Source organism: Odocoileus virginianus, chromosome 19 (assembly GCF_023699985.2).
Source record: "Odocoileus virginianus isolate 20LAN1187 ecotype Illinois chromosome 19, Ovbor_1.2, whole genome shotgun sequence".
In the NCBI taxonomy this organism is placed as follows: domain Eukaryota; kingdom Metazoa; phylum Chordata; class Mammalia; order Artiodactyla; family Cervidae; genus Odocoileus; species Odocoileus virginianus.
This window is the reverse complement of record NC_069692.1, coordinates 23,884,848-23,908,868: the sequence shown is the minus strand read 5'-3', so window position 1 is coordinate 23,908,868 and position 24,021 is coordinate 23,884,848. Positions and strand designations below refer to the sequence as shown.

Here is a 24,021-nt window from a genome sequence, read left to right as displayed (position 1 = left end):
TCTACTCCTACATCTTCTCTGAAAAGCCTCCTTGTTGCCGCATACCTTGTCCCTGTCCTTGAAATATCTAAGTCACAGTAGGAAGGGTCATTTTTTCATGAATCACACTGTTCATGCACTCATTTTAGCATGTTAGAAAGTTAATCACCTTTTCCTGGAAAAAGAGAAATTTCATATGGTTCAATCTGTTAATAATAAATGTTATCAACAGGAAAATAAATAAATTAGCCATAATCTATTAATACTCTGGCATAATACTCTGGAAGTGAGAATGAATGAGCCAGAGCTGTCATAGATAAAACTCACAAATATATTGTTGAAGAAAATGCTGCAGAGGAATACACATAGTACATCATGAGCACAAAGTCTGAAAGCTAGGCACAGCAATGCTCTATATTTCTTAGGGATTTATACACACACACACAGATGCACACACATTGTTATATGCTATGGTAATATCATTTCTTAAATGGAAAGAATTTCCAGAATAATCTTTTTAAAAAGACGAAAAATGCATAGTAGCTTTCAGTAATATTAGTGAGTAAGGACATGGGCTTTGGAGTCAGACAGACCTGGATTCAAATCTATGCTGTTACTCCTTATCGCTATGAGACATAGGCAAGTCATAATTTCTCTGAACCTTGGCTCCTTCCTCTGCAAAATGGAGATAATGCCAGTTCCTGCTTCATCCTATTGTTAGGAGGATTAAATGAGATGAAGAATGTAACCACTTACGATAGTACCTGGCACAACAACAACAGATGGCTGGTGGGAGGATGGGGTAGAAATGATAGTAATACTTTTTCTAAAATACATAAAATTTTAACACTTAGTTATTTGTAAAGGGGATTTATCTAAATGATTTACTTCTTAAGCAATCTAGATAACTAATATTTTATCTTAATAGACTTATTATACCAAGAACTGGGAGTAGAAAGGTAAGACACAGTGTCTATCCTCCAGCAGAGGTATTGTCAGTGATGCCTGTCAGGGCACCATTTGTGTTTAACAAAGATGCTACAGTCACCAAAAACTTAAAATAGAAGTGGAAGTATAAATAAATGCTTCGAACTCACTCGCCCTGCCTTAAGCAAGAATGCTTCAAAGTAAAGTGCCATTGGGGAATTTTGATTTATGATGTAGTTTTTACAAGTTGCATAACTTCAAATAGCATCCTGTAAGTCCCCGAGCAGTAGATGGGGAGCCATTTGACAGGTTTGTCATTTGCTTTTTCTCATTCTTCAGAAAACTCCATGGATGCACTGTCTTCACTTATATAAGCCTTTGTATCTATGCTTTTGAACACTTGCCTTTGTTAGTTAAAAATAACCCAGATTGTTCACAGTTCTTTTTTTGTTCTGATGTGTCTTTAAATGCAGCTGCATGCAGTTTCACAGCAAACAGTTTAATTGTGAGCTTAAAGAACTCACTTCCAAAGTTAAAATTGGGAAATGGTGCATTTTGTGTAACTCATGTTCAAGATGGAAAAATGCTGGTTATTAATTTTTACTTTTTATTAGTGCAAGAAATGGACTTTATACTAATTTCCTTTTTGTTGATAAAGGAACAAAAAAGGAGAGAGAGAGAGATTAGACCAGCCAATCTCTTCTGGTAAAGTGGTAGGTAATTTGGATCTACCTCCTTGTTGAAGGCAATTAGAAAGTTGGACAAAATATTAATAGTAAAGATATATGCTTGAAACTACTTGGGAGATAAGAAGATAGTACAAGAACTACCAAGTCAAGATCTGGGGAAATTTGATGGCCCAGTTACTTTCTCTTGGATGAGTTTAATGATTCCTGATGGAGTTATTGAGAAAAAGAAGCAGTTCTTCTGATACCCTCATGGTGCTAGGAGGATAGGAACTGGAGTCTAGAACCAGCCACAGAGGAAGGCCAGGTGAACCTTCTCACTTTAGGTTAGGATCCTCAGGGGCTGTGCCCTAGGAATAAGGTCAAATCAATAGACAGTCTCTGTAAGGGCTGCAATTCAACTTTGAAATATCTCCATTCCTAAAACTGGACTGAAGAAATCCTATACTGATTGCTGGACCAGAAAATAGCAAAAGCAAATACTCTCTGAAAGAAGGTATCATTTTTTTAAAAAGTCTCCAAATTATTCCTATAATCACAAATAACTAGGTATATGAGACAACAAATAAAACATAGAAAAAATATATATTATAAATAGGGAATACTTATCCTGATTTATTCCAGATACTGGAATTATCATACACAGACTATAAAAGAACTTTCCTTATTATTTTCAAGGAAACAGAAGACAAGATTAAAAGTTCTGACAGAAAACTGGAAACACTAAAAAAAAAATGGAAATTCTAGAAATGATAAATACATAACAGAAATCAGGAATTTATTCAATGGGTATAACAGCAGATAGACATAGATTAAGTGAATTACAAAGAAGGTCAATGAAAATATCCAAATTAAACACAAGGAATGAAAAATAGGAAACAAAGATTAAGAGACAAAGAGGAGACACTGAGACAATCTAACATGTAGGTAATTGTAGTTCCAAGAGGAAAAGAAAGAGAATAGGCCAGAAGAACCAGGAGAACTTTTTAAAGAAATGATGACTGAGGATGTTCCAAAACTTGATGATAGATATCAAGCCACAGATTCAAGAAGCCCTTCTGGATTCCAAGGAAGATAAATTAAAAAAAAAAACAAAAACAAAAAACCACTCATAATATCACCACAGAGTCTAAAAACATTAAGAGGACAATAAAGACATATTATGAGCAACTTTATGCCAATAAATTAAATAATTTAGATGAAAAGGACACAACTGAAAATCTCAGTATCTATTAAAGAAGTTACAGCTCTTAAAATAAGCCAACCCACAAAGAAAACTCTAAGCACATTTATGGTTTCATTGGTGAAATTTATCAAACATGAAAAAAAGAAATTACCAATCTTAAACAAATTCTTTCAGAAAATAGAGGAAGAAACACTTTCATAGGCCAGCATAACACACACATGAAAATCTGACAAAGGCATTCCAAAAAAAAGAAAACTATTAACCCTCCTGGAGAGAGCCTGCAACAACCTTTAATAAAACACTAACAAATCAAATCTAACAATACCTAAAAAAGAAAATGATCAACCAAAGGCTTATTCTAGTAAGGTTGATTTAATGTTTGGAAATGAATCAGTGCAATGCATCAGGTTAATAAAAGAAAGGAGAAAAATCACCAGTTCAACAAAAAGCATCCAACAAAATGCAACTCCAAATCAAGATAAAAACTCTCAGCAAATTTGGACTGGATAAGAACTTCCCTCAGTCTGATAAAAGGCACCTACAAAAACCCTGTAGTTGTCATACTTAATGGTAGCATCAAACTTAATTGATGCTTTACCACTGAAGATTGGATCAAAGCTAGGATGTCTGCTCTTAGCAGTCCTCTAACACTGTACTGGAAGTCCTAGCCAGGGTAACAGAATGAGAAAAAGAAATGAGAGGCTTACATATAAGAAAAGAAGTACACTATTTCTATTCACAAATAATATGATTGCTTACATAGAAATTTCTATGGATTCTACAAAACTAATAGAACTGGTAAGTGAGTTTGGAGAATCTGAAGGCCACAAAGCAAACAGACAAAAATAACTGTACTTTCATATATTAATATCAAACTATAAAGTAAAATTAAAAAAAAATTAAATACTGTCAAAAATAGGCTACATTTAATACAAATTTAACAGAAAACATGTAAAACCTCTACACTGAAAACTACAAAATAATGCCAAGAATTAAGAGATACTGAGAAGGCTCACTACTGAGCCACAGGAGGAATCAATACTGTTGTCAATTCTGAGCTATAGATTCAAAGCAATTCTAAACTTTCAGGAAAAACTTTTTATACAAACTGACAAGTTTATGCTTAAATTCACACGGGAATATAAAGGACCTAGAATGTATAAAACAATCCTGAAAAAGAACAAATTGGAGGGTTTACAGTACCTGACTCCAAGAATTACAAAAAGTACCAGTAATCAAAGCTGTGTGGCACTGGCAGAGGACACACAATTAAACCAATAAAATAGCACAGAGCCTAGAAACAGAGCCCCCCCACACCCCCACACACATTCAATTTGTTTGACAAAGGCAAGAAAGCAATCTGTGCATAGTTGGCTATGGCCCCAGCTGCTATTCTTCTAGATCTACTATCATGTTCTTGCAAAGGCCAAGCTTACCTATCAGTAACGACCTTTCACTTACCTTTCACCAACGATTCAGCACAGTGTGGTTAGTAACACTGGCCAATTCCTCTAACAATGTCACTTTGGTGTAAGGAATCCCCATAGGCCTGGCCAAAACTTGCTTAGAATAGCACTGCAGTTCAAGATACTTTTCAACCAATCATCCTTTTCCCTCCTTTCCTTTTACCAACCAATGGCTCTCCATGTCCTTTCTCTGGCCTCCCTCCCCTTTCTCCTTCATAGGCAGTCTCCTCAACAAATATCTAGTACATCTACTCCTTTCTTGGCATACATTATCTCAGAGGACCCTAAACTAACATAGGTGATGATGGGACTGAACTAAGAACACAAGTGGCAGGATGGAGTTGTTGACTGGCTTATTCATTACCTGGTAGGCAAAGAGGAATGCCATTCTAGTGGTACATGGGGCATGGATAATCCCTGGCACAGGGTAGTGGCCAAACTGCTAAAGATTTTACCAGTGGTGACCTGAGAAAACCATTGGTGGGTTTTGCTGGGGAGGTGATTGCACTTGCCTGTGTAATGATTCAGGCATCTCAATGAACTGGGGAGAACAACATCTAAAGACAGTGGGATTGGTTGGTTACTGTCAAGCTGCTATGATGTTCTACAGAGGAAGGATGAGAAACTGAGAGCTGTTAATAAGCCATTAAAATCTATGGGTACGATATTAGTTTGGTAGTTTACAAAAAGTCCCTTATTTCTAACTGTGGAAGAGCAGAAACAACTGAGTGGCTGACTGAAGATCTGTTCATTAGAGTCACAGAGTTCTAAAGACATTTAAATGCTCAGATGGAGGTCTGCTACACTAAGGTCAAGAAAATTTGCATGAGGGCATGTGAACAGAATGGCCAAGATGGCAAAAATGAAGCCCATGATACAGGCTTCCACTTACCAAGGCCAATAAAGCCATTTCTGCCTCTGAATGTCCAATGTGTTAGCAGCCAATCTAATTCTAAAATTTACATAGAAATACAAAAGGCCAAGAATAGTAAAGATTATCTTAAATAAAAACAATAAGGTAGAAGGGCTTGATTTCTTGGATATCAACACTTTTTATAATAACCATTAGAAAAAGCTGTGATATTGGTATAAGGATAGACGAGTGGAAAAGAATAAAGTCTATAAATAGACTCAAGTATTTGCATCTATCATTATATATCATCTGTCATTATTATATGGTCATATCATACAATCATATATCAATATAAATACCTGTGTATATTTATTTTTTGTCTGTGTTTATGTATTTTTAATAAATTGTACCTGTAAAGCAATGGGGAGATGACAGTCTTTTCAATAAATGGTGTGCTAAAACTTTATTCCATATTTTTATAAAAACTAAATGATACTTAACCTCCTATGGCTCACAAAGATCAATTTCTAGATGGATTATAGATCTAACTATGAAAGGTAAAATAACAAAGCCTCTAGAAAACAACATAGGAAAATCATACAACCTTGGCATACGGAAGTATTTCTTAACCAGGGCATGAAAAGCACTAACCATAAAGAGATTGATAAAGTGAACTACATTAAATTAGTAACTTATTTTCAAAGAGCACTATTAAATTGAGAAGACAAGCCACAGAGGAGAAGATATGACTAACATGGAAAGATACTTAACTTCACTAATAATCAAGAAAAAGAAAACTTAAACCATTACAAGACACTGCCACAAACCCACTAGAATAGCTAAAATTAAACAGAGTAATACCTGAAGCTGGCAAGGATAAAGAGCAACAGGAATTCTCAGATTGCTGGTAGGAGTATGGATTGGTACAACTTCTTTGGGAAATCGTACGGCATTACTGGGCTTCCCTAATAGCTCAGCTGGTAAAGAATCTGCCTGCAGTGCAGGAGACCCCGATTCGATTTCTGGGTCAGGAAGATCTGCTGGAAAAGGGATAGGTTACCCACTCCAGTATTCATGGGCTTCCCTTGTGACTCAGTGAAGAATCCGCCTGCAATGTAGGAGACCTGGGTTCAATTCCTGGGTTGGGAAGATCCCCTGGAGAAGGGAAAGGCTACCCACTCCAGTATTCTGGCCTGGAGAATTCCATGGACCGTATAGTCCATGGGGTCGCAAAGAGTCAGACACTAATGAGCGACTTTGACTTTCACTTTCGTGGCATTACTACTAAAGCTGAAGATATGCATATCCTATGAATTAGCAATTGCACTCCCAGGTATTTACTTAACAGAAACGCCTGCACACGAACAAGAAGCATATGTAAAAATGTTCACAACAGTATTACTTCTAAAAGCTTCAAAGTGAAAGTCGCTCAGTTGTATCTGACTCTTTGCGACCCCATGGACTACAGCCCACCAGGCTTCTCTGTCCATGGTATTCTTCAAGCAAGAATACTGGAGTGGGTTGCCATTCCCTTCTCCAGGGGATCTTCCTGATCCAGGGATCAAACCCAGCTCTCCTACATTGCAGGCAGCTCTCCCACATTGCAAGCCTAAGACATAAAAGCTTCAAATTGTAAACTAAAATATCCATCAATAGTAGAGTAGATAAATTGTGGTCTATTTATACCATGGATCACCACTAGCAATGAAAATAAATAAAGCAGTTTACATATAGTAAAACAGCTGAATTTCACAAATAAAAATTTAAGTAGGAGAAGCCATACTAAAAAAGCACATACTAAACATTCCATTTATATAGTTTAAAATATAGGCAAAATTAACATCCTTAGGTGGTATAAGTCTATACAGAAGCAAGGAAATGATTACCATAAATTAGGACTGGAGTGGAGGGAAGGGGTGATAATTAGGAAGGTCAAGAGAGAAGCTTTGTGGAGTACCAACAATATTCTGTTTCTTGACCTGGATGGTGGTTACATTGGTATTCACACTGTAGTAAGATTACTGAGCTGAAAATTTTATGCACTTTTCTGTATGCATATTTTGCAATAAAAAAGATCAAACAAACAAACAAAAGGAATGGTCTGGTGTTTGACATCAAGATGAAAGGTTTAGTATTTGCGTAGTATGTCCTTGAGTTATTTTATTGACAACTCTAAGTAATTCAATTGCATTATTCAGATTTTTTTTTTACTGAGACCCTATGCCAGACATTTCTGAGATGGTTGGTTAAGGGTTAAAAAAAAAAAAAAAGTCTATTGCTGAAGAGTTGCAGAAAATTAACCAATCCAGCAATCAAACCTAAAAATATGGCTTCATTTTAATATGCTCCAAAAAACAAAATAGAATCACACATAGTATTATACTTATTTTTTAAGTGAGTGTCTTCAAAAGAAAATGGATTCCTGCCAACAAAGTAAATAATGCAGAAGAGATAACAAGAGACATGAAAGGGATAGATAAAAAAGTCTAATTCCCCAAAGCCTCCCTCCTTGCTGCTGCTGCTTTGTTTTGAATTACAAACCTTCATGGCAGAATTATCTTTGACAGAATCCTGGGAAGAAGATTTCTAGATCTGAAAGATAACAGGGTAGCTGCGCATGTTAAAATGGGACTAGAGCAGAGATTCTGCAGGTGTAACAGGATAGAAAGAAGCAACTGCATAATAAGCTGAGGTAGAAAGAAAATCAAGTATTGCCTTAGTAGTGCCTAGTATTGCCTTAAAGATTCATCTGCATGATCTGACAATCCAGGAGAGCCTACTGGAGGGTACTTAATGAGAAAAGGGGCTCACACTAGCATTATGATGCTCTGGAAGAGAAGAACTTCAACTGGAAGTTTAATCATGGGATTAAGATACAAAGGAGATAGGTCAACCTTCCCTAGAGATATAACTCTTCCATCTCACAATACAGTCAAACCCAACTCTGAATAAATCTAGCTGTCTCTTTCTGACAACTGTCTTCCAATTGCTGGGGGGAAAAATCGCATATTGCAGACTAGAGCCACTGTAAATTCACGGGCACCAATCTCAACCATGTTTTAAACATTATATGACAATTTCCTATTTCCCTGGAAAGTTCTCTCTCCCATTTTTCACAATGACTACGTCAAACCTTCTCTACTTTTCTTAACACTGTTGTCACTTCTGCTCCCCTCTCACCCTGAGCAGTGTTGTCACCTACTTCAAAGAGAAAACAGATGCCATTAGAAGGAAACCAAATTTTTTTGGCAACAGATCTTCAAATCCTTTTACATTCATCCTTTTCTCCTTCCTGCAGGCAAGGTTTCCTTTTAAAATGTAAGATAAATCCTTCCCTCCAACCATGCCAGTAATCCTTTCCCTGTCTTATGTCCCAAACTGCATTACTTATCATCCCAAACATGCTCTTCCTCTTAATGGTCCTTATATCAGTAGGCCAGGACCCTGGAAACTATCCTTGACTCCTTCCTCTCAAATTACCAAATACAGTGTATTCCACATCCTACATGTCTCCTGAATTTATCTCACTATCTGTCTCCTCTGTCACCATCATCCCCAATTATTACCTGTCATCGACTGTACCTGCCTGACTGGTCTCTTGACTTCCAAGTGTATTTCTAACTCATATACCACTTTGCAGTTGCCAATTATCTTTTCAAAATGCTATTTTGATGTCAATCAATTCAGTCGTTCAGTCGTGTCTGACTCTTTGCGACCCCATGGACTGCAGCACACCAGGCTTCCCTGCTCTTGCTAACCTCTCTAATTTATTTCAATTTATTCCACTCCTTCATGTCTTGCAACAAGCATTTCCAGGCAAGCATGCACCCATTTCCTTTGCCTGGGAGACTGTCCACTCTCACCAACATTCACCTGCCTAGGCCACCTCAAACTGTAAATATCAGTTCCTTTTAAAGGCCTTTCCTGAGTTCCCAGACTAGGTTTGGTCTCTGTGCTATGAGCTTCCCTAATATAACATTCATTGTTCTTTGTTAATTCAACTTTATGCTCAGAAAGTAGGGCTCTGTCTATTCACTGTTGTTCCCCAATACTCAGCAGAGTAACTTCAGGCATCAAAAACTTTTGTTGAATAAACAGAAATAGAATAAATGCAAAAAGAAAAATAAAAAGAAAAGCAAACCACCCAGCCGTTAGCGAGAGATGTACTCCTCTATCTGGTTTGGTCTGGATTAAAAGTTGCCACAGATTTTTTTTAGCTTCCCTGGTGGCTCAGATGGCAAAGAATCTGCCCGTAACACAGAAGACCCAGGTTTGATCCCTGGGTCTGCAAGATCTCCTGGAGGATAGCATGGCAATCCACTCCAGTTTTCTTACCTAGAGAATCCCATGGACAGAGGAGCCTCATGGGCTACATTAGTCCACGGGGTTGCAAAGAGTAGTCGGACATGACTGAGTGACTAAGACACACACACAGATTTTTTTTAAGTTAAAAGTGTAACATTCGTGGCTTTCATAGGTAAGAATGAACTAGACACTTTTAAGTAATACTGGAAGCTGTTACAACAGAAGACAGATTGTGATTTGATGACTCCTGTGTCTTTTATATTGTTTCCAGGCCAGAAAGGTATAATTTTATGACTCTGGGAGACATCAATAGCCTTTATCAAAAGAGTAGTATTGAAACAGCTAGCCTAAAGGCAGGATAGATAAATTACAAATTTTTCAAGAAGTCTTTGAGTATTGCACACTTACACAAGAAACACATTTACACAGACTATAACGTATTCAAAATCATTATCACTAAACAAATTTATTATAGGAAAAAGAAGTATAAACATCCCGAGAAAAATGACTTCAATACATGGTCAGTAGGGTTTAAATTTTTTTTCCTAAAGAAGAAGAGTCAGGGCAGCTGGCCTTACAATAATGAGAAAAAGGTATTGATAACTAGTCTGCAAAAAAAAAAAAAGTGCCTGAAATGTTCATTCAAGGCTGGTATTCATTCTTTATTCAGAGCCTGGTTGTCAGGCTTGAAAGGCAACAGAGATTACTGATGCATTCTACAGCCAAGTCATGGAGAACATAAATAAATTTGTTCTTCGTACAGCAATGAATAAAGGGAGGAAAAGACTCATTCTTTGTATCACAAGGGCTCTATGCCTTCTGCTTGGCCTTAGTAAGACGACTTCTGTTAACTACAGTCATATGACACACTTTAGAAATATAGTAATTTGATATTTCATTTTCATTAGTTCAATGCAGCAAAGCCGGCTTTCAATTCTGATATTGCATGATTAACATCTTGCACAGTTTTATTTGCATTGTTTAAAGCAGGTAACACAGTGATCATGATTTCCAAAAGGAATTTATGGAACTATTTAGCAGCATTAAGTAATTTACCCTTGTTTCAGTTTAGAGAGGTTAGTTAAAAAAAATCTGGGGCCAAGATGAAGACAGTAGAGTGAAAAACAAACTTAAAAAAATAAACCCAGTAGCAGTATGTTTACTAAAGTCAAAGTCAAAGCTACATTTTGAAAGTCATTCATGAGAATTCCCATTAAATGAAAACACTTGATCAATTTTGCTCTCTGCCTTAACAAATTACTTCAGGAATATTAATAACTTTCACCTTTTGGCCAGAAGAGTTGATTCTATGCTTTCCATTTCCTAAATTACACATAAACACACACACAGTTTTTATGAAGCTAGGACTAGTTCTATGTCAATTCTGTTACTGAGATTAGTGGGGGAAATTTTTTTATGTAGGCATGTTGCCTAAGAAGATATGATTTTAAGAGCCTCAGTGGACAGAACAAAAAAGGAGAACTTCTTCTTTCCGAACCCATTCAGAACCCATTTGAACCCATTTGTTCAATGGTTCTGAACCCATTTGTAAGAAGAGATACTGTGAGCTGCCTTTTAACACAAGGCCCCTGCTGTCTTGTGAGTAACCTATTTGGCAAGCTTGAATAGTTGATAACTGTGATGCATAACGGCTTAAGAATCACTTGAAGACAGCCTATAAGAGAATTAAGAGAAACTGAAAAGGAATATGAACTGTAGTTATTGAGAGTTCGTGAAAATAGAGATGTGGGATTGCTGTTGAAGAAAGGGTAGGGCTTTTTAAAAGTGGAAATAAAGGGTAGAATTTCAAATTTTACAGAATCGAACTGAAATGAACATTTTTCCTATCTTTGCTATGAGCCCACGACTGCAGCCTATCAGGCTTCTCTGTCCATGAGATTTCCCAAGTAAGAATACTGGAGTGGGTTGCCATTTCTTTCTCCAGGGAATCTTCCCAGCCCAAGGATGGAACCCAGATCAACTGCATCTCCTACTGGGCAGGTGGATTCTTTACCACTGAGCCACACATATTTATAACATGGAAGTGCTTCAGAAGTCATCTCATCTGCCCAAACAGACTATAAATTATGAAAAGTAGTAGTTATAGCTTACAGATCAGCAGCTGACAGATAAATATCCCTTACTTAGAAACAGTTATAGACACACTTCCTTTCTTTCCACAATGACTAAATTTCATTCAAAACTCCACTGCTGCTAAGTATTTTCTTCCTCTTCTTCTGTTCCACCATTATTGGGAAGCGGAAGGAACAGTGTTACCAAAAAAAGCCAGAGGGACTGACAGTTTCAAGGAGGCAGAGTATATGCAGAATATAAAGATCAAATAAATTAAGGACTGAAGAGTGTTTACTGGATTTGGTAATATGGAGGTAAATGCGTGACTTCAACCATAACAAGTGAAGCCACTTATTTCTCCATGATATATTAATTCATTTTTTTTCTAACTCTAAGGTTATGCATGACCTTGTGGAATAGTAACATAATTCAGTAAGAAAAAAAAAGGTCATTATCCAGTAACTTTGATTCTTCTTAGGGTATTAAAATTAACTACTCAATGATTTGCTCCAAAAGTCTCTAGTCTGAAAGGTTATTTTGATTTTAAAGCAAATACTACATGTATGGCCTCTTCAGTCTGTGGGTACTTTCTGATCTTCTAGGAATGTTCTGAAAAACAAAAAAAAAATTATCATAAACTATGACACATACTGCCAGGATTTACAACAGATCTACTTCTATTATTAAGTATGGGATTGACATGTACACACTGCTATATTTAAAACAGATAACCAAAAAGGACCTATTGTATAGCACAGAGAATGCTGCTCAACATTCTGTAATAATCTAAATGGGAAAAGAATTTGAAAAACAATAGGTAACATGTGTATGTATAACTGAATCACTTTGCTGTACACTTGGAACTAACATAACATTGCTGATCAACTATTCTTCAATATAAACTTAAAGAAAAAAATCTTCAACCATTTCCATTTATATCACCCTTAACTTCACCAACACCAGTATCATTTCCTTTTCACTTACCTGGCCACAACTGAGCTTTACAAAAACTATTACTAGCTACTACCTTTTGACTATAGCACATCTGTAAAGACAAACTTTAAACTGTGGCATATTTTCTTGAGTTAAATTCAACACTATCTAGGTTTGTAAGGTTGGAAAGAAACCTCAAATGGCTATGGTCCAGGCAAATCTACTCAACAAAGCAAAGCCAATCTTTTTTTTTTATTAAAGCCATCAAGAATTTTTTTCTATTTCCTTACTGTACTGCTAACAGGAGGACTTAGTTCATCTTTCCTCTTCTACAAGGATTAGAGATCATTAGTTAACTGCCTAGATAACCCTCAAGGTAGCAAGTTACCAACAACCTCATGTATCAGCTACCTATTGCCACAATGCTATGTGAAATAATCCACTTCAAAAAGTAGGTATAAGACAATAAATATTTATCTTTACTCATGAACAGTTCTGGGCTGGGCTAATTTTAGCTATGCTTGCTCATCTGTCTACAGTCAGCCAGCAGGTGAGCTTGCAACTGGCTGGTCTAAGTTGGCCTCACTGGGGATAGCTCTCTGCATGAGGTTTCTGAACTTCTAACAGGCAATGCTGAACTTCTTTCACTACATTTGGCCAAAACAAGCTTCAGGGACACTCAGGGTCAAAGGAGTGGGAACAGAACCCATTTCTTAATGGGAGAAACCGGGTAAGAGGGACCCCTCTACTGATGCGATAGAGGCAAGGATAAAGATTCCAGTCATTTTCACAGTCAAATTACCAAAATGTCACTTAGTCTTTTCTTCATACTAAATAATCTGATATGGATGCTGTTTCTCCTCCATCCCTGAATCTGGACTGTGTAAATATTAACAACTAATTTTATCATTGCAAGGTGTAATTTCAAGAATGCTGTTGAACTGAAGTCAAGATGTGCTAAAATTAAAGAGCAAGTTGAGAGTTTAATTTATGAGCATAAGGAGTTGAAAAATATTGATTTTTTTGACTTTAGGAAAAATGACATAAAAGCTACCTTAAGGAAATTAAACAGCATAAGTAGCTTTTAAATTTTCTATTGACTGTTTAGAGCTTATATTATTTGATAAACTATCAGAAAGTTTTATTCAAAGAGGAAACACCCATGAACCTTTAAAATGAACCATTTATTAAAGCAGACTGTTATTCTTAACAGTTATGTAAGTTACATGGTTTATGTCAGTGTATTTCACATGGAAAATTTTTAAACTCTTATCAGCAAGCAAAATTGTATCACACAATATATAAGTAGGAAGGGGATACTGCTAAACATTCAAATAAGGCAAGTATTTTAAAACAATAAAACAATAATTAAAAAAATTCAAGCATTCCTTTAAGAGAATTCAATACTACAAGCTAAATGTACTTTCTGAGTGTATTCATATAATCAAGGCAGTGTTTCTTCTTTTAAAACACCAGGAAATGGGATAAGGCTCATTAATAGATACAGCTGCCCGCAAGATTTTTAATCTCAGTTGCTTTCTTTAAATTAAAATTCACAAAGTGCACAATTAAGATATATCAAAAAACTGAATCTGCTACTCTAACAACAGCTGTCCATGCTTAATACTTAGTGGTTTATTTGACCAAATGATGTCTTTTCAGGGAAAAATAAAAAAAAATAAGCCACTGTAAAACGTTTAGTTTGAAATGTATGCTAATATTTTTCTTAAAAATCAAAAATTATGGAGGAAAAGGGTTATTTACCTTAAGGAAAAGAAAGCAAAACACTGGAATGACCAAACATTTTCAAAGAACAAGCACCACAAAGGACATTTGCATTCAGTTTTGTAATATTTATCAATGCATTTTTTTCTTACTCCAACCAATCTACTTCATCAAATTCTGAATCATCTTCTGAATCACTGTATTCCACAGCAATACGACGGGACAGGATGGTGGCAACATCATTTTCAATGCGTTCATGTTTAGCTTCCTGTTCACGCTGCTCTTCGACTTTTCGTAGCTGAATACCTGATAGAGTAAATTCAAACATTCATTGTAAACCAAAACACTAGATATTATTATCATTATATATATTATATATTACTATTATTACTAGATATTATATTATTAGACATTATTAATCTAATAATATCAAGTACACATAAGAAATACTAACAGGAAAGTAAAAAGAAAGATCTATTAAAAACAATTTGAATGAATCATATTTAGAGAGACATTAATTCTTTTATTATGTTATCTGTGATAGTATTTGATGAAATTTACTACATATCCCAGAGGATGTCTATGGTTTATTTAGCCATAACAGTCTATTGTGCTTCCCTACTCATCATCATCTGAAGTTAACCAGGTGATACATTTTTTTCATTTGCTACATCTATGGTCAAATAATTAAACATTGTTGAGCATATTCTCCGTGGCTTTATTCTCCCCAGTACTTGAGAGAAAGGCACTATTATTCATTCTATACTGTTAGTGCCTGGCATATAGTATAACAAGTCATTCCTTTGTTACTAAGGTAGGAACCTAAATCCTTTCAAGGTACTAGTAAAGCAAGTGTCACACACCAAATGGACAGCCTTAACATGGAAGAAAATACCATTTTTAAAGTAGTTAATATACATATTAAGTATAATACAAATTTTAACTAAATTTTCCATAACATTTAAGTCTGATATTTTAAATTTCCCATTCATTACATAAACATTTTAAGATTCCCTACTAAGTATGAAGATAAAATAATGTGATAAATTTTCTTGAAAATTACTTAAAATATAAACTGACCATAGCTCTACTTTCTAAAGCCTATTTGTGCAAAAAACATGATCATCTAAAATTTTACAAATGAAGAAAATATTACTGTCTCAAATATTCAGAAAGGTTCTTAATGCTACTATTGCAATGCTTTTAAAGGCTCTTGAGAAAATACCTTTTCGTATTGCTTCCAGAAGTACACTTCTGGCGTCACTGATTACTGGTAGGGTTGATGGATGACGCTTTGGCTCAGAAGCAGGTGTAACTTGTGATGGAGGAGATGGAGGCATTAATGGAACATGGGGACCTGGGGCAGTAGATGGAGTTGGATGTAGCCCAGAGGGAGGATGAGCAAGAGCTGCAACTGTGACAGGTGATGATGGTCGAATGCCAGGTGGAGGCAAAGGAGGCGGTGGTGGGGGTGGAGGCAGCCCTTGGACTTCTCCTTGTGGGAGTGGATGAACTGGTACAGTCTCGCATACTGGGGCAGCTCTAGCTACTGGTGGAGAGGGCTGTACTAGAGGAGGTGCAATTGGAGGAGGAGCTGGATGAAGAACTCCAGGGGCAATCTGAAGAGGAGCTGGAGGTGGTGGTACTGCTGGAGCTTGCAAAGCAGTGGTTGGAGGTGGAGGTGGGGGTGGTACTGGTGGGGGAGGAGTTGAAGTCATCGAAGCTCTTAGTGAAGAAGTTGACAAGGCAGATGGAAGAGGTGGTGGAGGAGGTGGGGGGGTGGGGCTCACAAACACAGGTGTCCTGCCTGTAGCTGGTGACTGAGGACGATTTTCTATCAAACCTGTAGCAGAACTGAAATGAAAAAGAGATCCTAGCAAGTTATTTAAACAGAAAAGACTAACCACACAAAATATAAATGGTGACCAGTAATTATATCAAGGTAGATGCATTAATATGTTCCTATAAAAATTAAAAATTCTTCATCAATATTTAGAATGAAATGAAAACCAAAAGTACATTAATAAGAAAATTAGTATGTGGTGCTGTGATTTCTAATATTCTAAATGGACTGCTCACACAACTTTTATATCTATAAGCATTTTATACTTTGATAAATAAAATGCTCAATTTTATACTGTAATATGAGTCTTCATAATGGTTCAATATCTATCATACTACAACATTTTGTAGTATGCTATATGTATGCTACAAATTTGCAGCAATACCTGTGGCCCAAACAATACTGTATTCATATTGAAGCTATTAAGACTCATCATATGTCATTTCAGTTAAATCAATGACAACTAATTACAAACCACAAAGGAAATTGATGTCCCTCTTCCTTCCTAAGGATGGAACGAACATCAAATGAGTCAGTGATATAAGCTTGACTTTTTTTAACTGAAAATTGTAAAGCTGATTTCTAATTCTCTATTAAAAAATTGTAATGTGGATAACACTGGACAAAATTAAACTTCAAAAAGCTTTACTAAAAGATTATTATGAGCAATTGCTTATTCTCTCTCAAATTCTTAAAGAGTTATTTCCTCAACATCAAATCAACATTTATAATTAAATCTTTGGTTCCCATTTCTTTGTCCTTAACCAAAAAACAAAAATTCTTATTTTTATTAATATATTGCACATCATGTGCTTGAGAACAAAGCCATAATAAAACAAAACACATTTATCTTTAAATGATCATTAGCTAAATTTTCCCAAGAGAATGTGTGAGCTCTTATCAGAGACTGGCAAATTACATCCCATGGGCCAAATCTTAACTAATCCCTGTTTTCGTAAATAAAACTTTGTTGAAACACAAACATTCATTTGTTTATGTATAATCCATGGCTTTTTCCATTCATCAATGTCAGAGTTGAGCAGTTGTGACAGAAGCCATATTTCCTAAGGTCGAAAATATTTACTACAAGGGCCTTAAGGAAAAAGGCTACCGACACCTGTGATAAACACATCATGTGCTTGTTCTGACATACCTGATACAGGTGGGTATGGGTTTCGCATCTCCTGCTCCATGCATTGGTGGAGGTGGAGGAGGTTCATGTGGTCTGACTAAAACCCTTTCCTCAGCTCTAGTCAGGAGCTCACTCATCTGACTAAATGGCAAGGCAGAAAGTGAGTAAGATCCATCCATATGATCCACATATGTCTGAGGTCTAGAAAAAAATAATAAACTAGTGTTATCTTTCTTGAATTGCTGAAGTGTTTTACATGAGATATTTAAGATTTATCCTTTGAATGCCAACATTTTAACTACTTTTAGGAAACTTCTTTCAGAAATTTATCCTGCTTTTAAAACACAGAATTCTGCTCATAATGCAATCTTTCCTTGCTGATTCAAGTTATTATGATGACCTTCAGTTATTTTATTACATTACAATATAATACTAACAGCTCACAAAGGTGAAAAGTGTTACATTCATAATCTGATAAACAAGAAAATAGTTAACTTTTAGGCAAATCGTGTTCAGCTATCTGCCTCTATTTAGTTTTTTTCCTTTACAATAAGATGCTAATGACAAAAATCTAGAATATGAAAATTTTATACACCAGAATATCCTGCTGCTCTTTTAAACCTAAATGACTTCCAAATGTCTTGTGCCCAAGGGAGATAGGTCTCAATGATACTAGTAGCACAGAGATCCCTAACTACATTGTTTTTGTCTTTTTCATGTTTTTAAAGGTGTTAGAGTACTCAGCGAAGAAGGCAATGGCACCCCACTCCAGTACTCTCGCCTGGAAAATCCCATGGATGGAGGAGCCTGGTGGGCTGCAGTCCATGGCGTCACTAAGTTGGACACGACTGAGTGACTTCACTTTCACTTTTCCTTTCATGCACTGGAGAAGGAAATGGCAACCCACTCTAATGTTCTTGCCTGGAGAATCCCAGGGATGGGGGAGCCTGCTGGGCTGCCGTCTATGGGGTCGCACAGAGTCGGACACGACTGAAGAAGCAGTAGAGTACTCAGAAAATAGCTGAGTAACGTAACATGTGACTTAAAACCGATTTAAGCAAAATTTTAGATACTTTGAGCATGTGAAGATTTCTAAATGTTTACTGACTATAGTGCACGCTGTAGACAAAGTTGGATTTAAAAGATGTGTATAAAGCAAGTTAGAAATTATTATATTTACACTATTGGGTCAGCAATATCTCAATTACTTAACAGTGATTAGAAACAGATGTTTGTCTATCATTATTAATTTAAAAAATCAATTCTTTCAGCCTCTTTCTTTCAGTACTGTATATAGACAGTATCATGTATATTACTCCTAAAATAGAACAAGATAATTTATATCTATGACCTAATCATTTACAGGTATTATTCAAAAGAAAGTCTCAAGTGCTTTTCCATTGAAAAAAATCAATAACTATAAGATATATAATAATAACTGAAATCAACTGTACATAAATTTCTTCACAAAGAGATACTAGTATAATGTTTGTTAGGGTTGCATGTTAGTTAGATAGGGCCCCTGGCTACTGAGAAAGGAGAAGGACCTATTGTATATTTCTGCAAAGGGGGATGAGTGATTTTGTTTGAAAGTCCTGATATATCTGAGGTAGAAAATGTGACCCAGAAAGGAAATCAGGGGAAAGAAAAAGAACAAAATATAACCCCTTCTCAACTTCTATTTTATATATAGTGAATCAATAATATGTCAAAAAAAATCCAGACCCCCATTACTCTTGTTATGAAATTTTAACAGACTCAGCCTGAACTACTGAGAAGGACCTGAGACTTCATATGAAAGTTAAAATAAAGCTGAAGATCATCTGCTTCAACCACTTCTTTCTACAGATGACAAAACTGAAATCCAGGTACAAAAATGACCTACCCAAGATCAGACTTCAGTAGGCTCACAATGGTTAGGGTTTCAAAATCATCTCAATACTTATAGAACAGCGTCTATCAATTCAACAGTTCAGGACCTAAGACTTAGACATATAGATACTAGAAATAAAGCCAGTGTTTTATCATAAATTTTGTTAACAAACAAAAGAAAAGAAACCTTGTTTCAAAATGAGAAGCTGGGCCATTAGCAACTTCAATATGCTTATGTAAGAGATTAGCATCATCTTCAGCCAGCTCTGGACCTTGGGCCAGCTTCTGCCATTCTCTCCGCCTGTCATGAGGTGCTCTTGGCACTTTTTCTGGTTCATGAGGACGATCTAGATTTTTCTGCTATAACAGATGTATTGAAACAAAGCCAAATGCTTAAATTCTATGTTTTTAAAAAGAGGTTAAGACAATCAAAATAGAATTCTAACATCAATATTGAAAAAGCAACTCATCATAGTATAGTAAAAATAACAACAGAATAACTCATCATAGTACGGTAAAAACAAGAGAGTTCATTTGTGCATTCAGAGTTAAATGTTAGGAGTTTGCTTTTAATCCCATTTTCTAATGTTTTTTTAACCTCTACTTGGAATTGATGTATCAGATAAAAATAGTATATCTGAGGAATAAAACTTGAGGTCAGAAAGTCCTTTCAGATGAAAAAAAATTCATCAACTCTGCTCCCTCATCTATTAGTTTTTGGTATAATGAGTGAAATTTCTACCATTAATTTTTCCAGCCCAAACTGGAAACTAGTACTAAGGTTATGTGACTTGAGAAGTGACTAATTAGCTAGCCAATACCATTAGAAAAAAAAATCCAATTGCCCAATTAAACCATAATAACCATGTCACTCAACAGAAAATAGGGTATTTGAAAAATAAAACAGAAAGTGACTCAAACTGTGGGAGAACAAGTATAGAAAGGAAAGATACAAAAAAGTCAAATGCTGAAGGGATCAAGCAGGTAACATATTTGAATGGTAAGAGGTATAAGATGAGGCCTGCAGGGAACTAGATGCACATGACCATCTAAGGGATTTCAGTTCAAAAATTTAAAAACCACTGTGTTTGTCAAACAAAACTGCTTGCAAGCGTAGCCTGGGCTACCAGTCACCAGTTTGCAAACTCTGGCTAGAACACTGGTACACTGTCTAGTGCACAAAATAATAACTTGCAGGCATTATGGGGCAGTGCAGGGAAAGCAGAAGTAGCTACAGGAGAAACAGAGGGATGATAGAGACAAACTTCGCCACCTTCATAATTCTGCCTAAATCCAACTGTGCTTCTTTCTTTTATATTTCTAGTTATCATTAATATGGAATAAAACAGATCCAAGTGAATTTCATCAGAAAACAGAAAATGACAATACAGCAGACAGATAACAGGAGTTTAGTGAAAATGTTATAATCTTTTCAGGGCATTTAGGATATGCTCTGTGGTAAGAGAATATTAACTAATCTACTTTACCAATAACTGTACAATGTTCCTTCGTTCTTTTTCAGTAGAATGCCTTTCTCTTCCCTGGTCCACTTAATTCTTATTTGTTCTTTAATATTCATTACAAGCTTTGTTGAAGTGTTAATCAGGCCCATCCTGTCTAGAGCTGGTGCTATTTTGTGCTACTCAAACTCTCCATGCATACCTCTGTTAGGGTACTTATCACACCATATTTGCACCCCAATGGACTGTGATCTTTCTGTGTGGTTACTATATGGACCAAATAAAATAAAACTGTCAAAGTATATAATTAATAAAGTTGCACATATGCAACAAAACACAAATACATGAAAACTAACTTCAATTTTCTGAATTTCTTGTAATACCTTCTGCTTCCTCTTTTCCTTCCTCTTATCCTCTGTATCCTGTAACATTTTTTCTTTCCAAAGATCAAAGAAATATGAAGGATTGGTATAAAACTTCAAACCTTCTTTACCATCATCTCTGAAATATAAAATATCAATGAAAATATACATTAGTAAGACTTAGGCAATCAGAATAGAAATTTTACAAAAATTGTTTCTTCTTACATTAACAAAATAAAGCATGTGTAAAAATACTGGCAAAGTAAATCAGAATATGCACCAATAGAACATTTCTCACAAATCAGACAGGAAACTAAGGAAAATGGAAAACCAGAAGTTTTGCAGAGTTTGTGTTAATAAAGTACAATTGGACAATTTTCATCCCTAACTTCTACTGAATACAAAATTTTCTATAAGTCCTATGGGAAATTTCAATAATTACAAATGATTCTGCCAAAGATCAAAGCCTGAAAGGATAACAGAATAGAGAAATTATACAGGGTTTCTGCCAATACTCTTACTATCATCTTATCAAACAGAAAAAAAATGTCACCAAATAGTTATTCTAATAGTAATAGCTATATCCAATTACTTGCATACTGACATAGTTTCAAATAACTATCTGAATACCATTTCATTTAGGATGTGTTGTGCCTCTTAAATTCCTCATTTAACAATTTATGTGAAAGACTCAAAGAAAGGCTGATTTTTTTAAAATGGCAAAAAAAAAATTAAAAACAGATACTATATATTCATTACACAAAAATATGATGCATACAGATCAAGAGTAGATAAGAACAAGAAAAAATGATATTTATTTTATTAATGTGAGATTTTGAACTCTTTTTGTTCTCTATCAAATTAGAAATTAAAAAGACAGTAACAACTCCTTGTCCCTTTAGAGTAATCTCTGCCATTGGCTTTTCTTAAAAATATTTGTCAAAACAACCCCTTTGATTTGTATGCCAGAATCCTGGGAACTCACCTAGTGAATAAAGCAAAGGTTTTCTAAAGGTGTTGTCTACGGAGGGGTCTCTGCATTGGTCAGGAATCCAGTGAAATAAAAAAGTGTTTCGGGATTTAGCATTTAAAGTTAGACCTCTTTGAACTTGAAGTCCAAGATAAGTAACCAGTCTTATTTATTAGCCTACTGACCTGTAAGGAGTGAGTATATTGAGAGGAGGAGGCTGTTCACAAACATCATATGTCTCTTGTAATGGAATAGGCAAAGTCTTACGGTCGAAAAGCTGCTGATCTTGAATTGTAGAACTTCGGAAGGCTTTTCTCATTGTTATATCTTGCAAAGATACTAAAACAAAAATCCAACATGTATCATTTTATCTTACTAACATGATTTAACATAAGGACAAATTCACACACTGTATTTGTTTAAAAGTCAAAAGGCTGTGACTGTAGTGGCTTATGAATTAAGAACCACATTTTTAAAAATAAATGCTCTTATCATTATATCACAAATCATTTTGTGCTTTATTTTCCCAATTAGATGGACTTTAATGCAACCTCTGATTTCTAAGGCTCAGAAAGCTCTAATGACACCTGAAGCACATTTTACATTTTCCATCAAAACATCTTTTTCTTTTCTCTACTTACCATACTATCCCTCATCAACCTACATTTTCCTCTTTTTTTTCCTATAATCTTTTTTCCATCCTCCTTTATTACTTTTATTTAGCTTATACCAATAACACTAAAGGAACTGCTTCACTATTAGTGGTATTCTGGGCTAAACACAGTATTGCCCTCTATGCTATAAAGATTATAAATATTGTAACATGGACTATAAAGTTAAAATAAATCTACTGTAAAGAAAATGAAATTTTCAAGTACTGGACAATCTGTATTATTGCCTGTTTCACCTTTCTTTTATCTTGTACTATAAAGATCTCCAATTAACTACAAGTTCTTAAAGACTGAAGCTGTCTTATACATTAGTACCTCTAGTAAGTAACACAATTTATTACTTACAGTACCTCTAGTAAGTAATACATATGAGGATTTAAAATAACTTCATTTACTCATCTTCTTTTGGACTGTGCAGCATGTTTAAATAAAAATGTGCCAAAATACTAGATTCTTAACTCTTAGAGTAATTTCTTGATATTAAAAAATTAGGTGACTTTATATTGAAATATACATATTTGCATATGATTTTTAGTATGATAAACGCTTTATGCCATAAAAAGGTCAGTACTAAATAATCATAACGAGTCCTAAATTATCTTCCTCCCTAAAATAGTATCTCTTTCATCCTCACAAATAAAATACACTCAACACAAATGTTTGGATCTATGAAGTAAGTGAAGCAATAAGGCTGGCTGTGCAATAGCCACAATATGACTGCATCCCCAGCAATTCCACTGCTACCTGACTTGTAACACACTTAAAAACAACAAAATAAAATTTGAAGAAGGAAAACAAATTTTTCCACTATCACTAAAAAGTAATATAAGAGATATTTAATGAGTACAAACTATAGTGGTAGATGTTTTCACTAATTTTTACTTAACCTTTATAATAACTTAATGAGATAGGAATTATTATGCCATTTATAAACATATAAAAATAGAAAATATTACATAACTGGACCAAGATAAATTGGTTAATAAACAGTAGAGCTAGAACAGAAAATGCAGATTTGTCTGCCTTTGAGGCTAATCTCTTTGCCACAATACCATATACTGTTCCCCTGGCTCATGTCAGAAGTGGCCTCTGTTTTCTGCAATCAAAATGAACCAATTCTTGCCACTATGCTATCCCACTTATTAACCATTAAATATAAAACCTACTGTTTAATCTCCCAAAACTTTCTTAGTAAAGAATATAAACAACATGTAAAGTAATAAGCATTTCTCATTCTTCAGTTCCTCTTAATTATCATTTCTCCTTTGTTAACAGACCAATGTGACAAAGCCCCTTGCAGCTGCCAACAATGACATATTACTTAGTGTTATATAACACAACAAGTCAGCAAAATGTTTGTAAACATACTGAACTAAATATAATTGTACAGATCTTTGTTTAAAACTCAGTTTTTCACCCATTCTAAATTATTATGATAGTTCTATTACTATTTAATGGTAACTAAAAAACCCAAAATACTGATGTTACATTCTGTAATGTATTATTCTACTCACAATGTTATTTTATTTGAACTGTAATGGAGTTAAAAAATCTAGGTTAAATAACTTTGAAAATTCC

General features: G+C 35.1%; 1 protein-coding gene across 6 annotated transcripts in view; it reads right to left on the bottom strand.

Moving 5' to 3' along the window:
• Positions 1–13,573: 13,573 nt before the first annotated feature.
• WASF1 (WASP family member 1) overlaps positions 13,574–24,021 on the bottom strand; it is a 68,398-nt gene continuing 57,950 nt past the window's right edge. For 3 of the 6 annotated variants that reach the window (XM_070449962.1, XM_070449964.1, XM_070449963.1), the window contains exons 4-9: positions 21,958–22,111; positions 20,797–20,941; positions 19,168–19,340; positions 17,130–17,309; positions 15,359–15,987; positions 13,574–14,439 (exon numbers count right to left, since the gene is read on the bottom strand). In XM_070449962.1, the coding sequence (XP_070306063.1) occupies positions 14,282–14,439; positions 15,359–15,987; positions 17,130–17,309; positions 19,168–19,340; positions 20,797–20,941; positions 21,958–22,111 (1,439 nt within the window). In that variant the 3' untranslated portion in view covers positions 13,574–14,281. The remainder of the gene's footprint in view (positions 14,440–15,358; positions 15,988–17,129; positions 17,310–19,167; positions 19,341–20,796; positions 20,942–21,957; positions 22,112–24,021) is intronic. The other 3 variants (XM_070449966.1, XM_020900003.2, XM_020900001.2) reach the window with 3 other exon arrangements.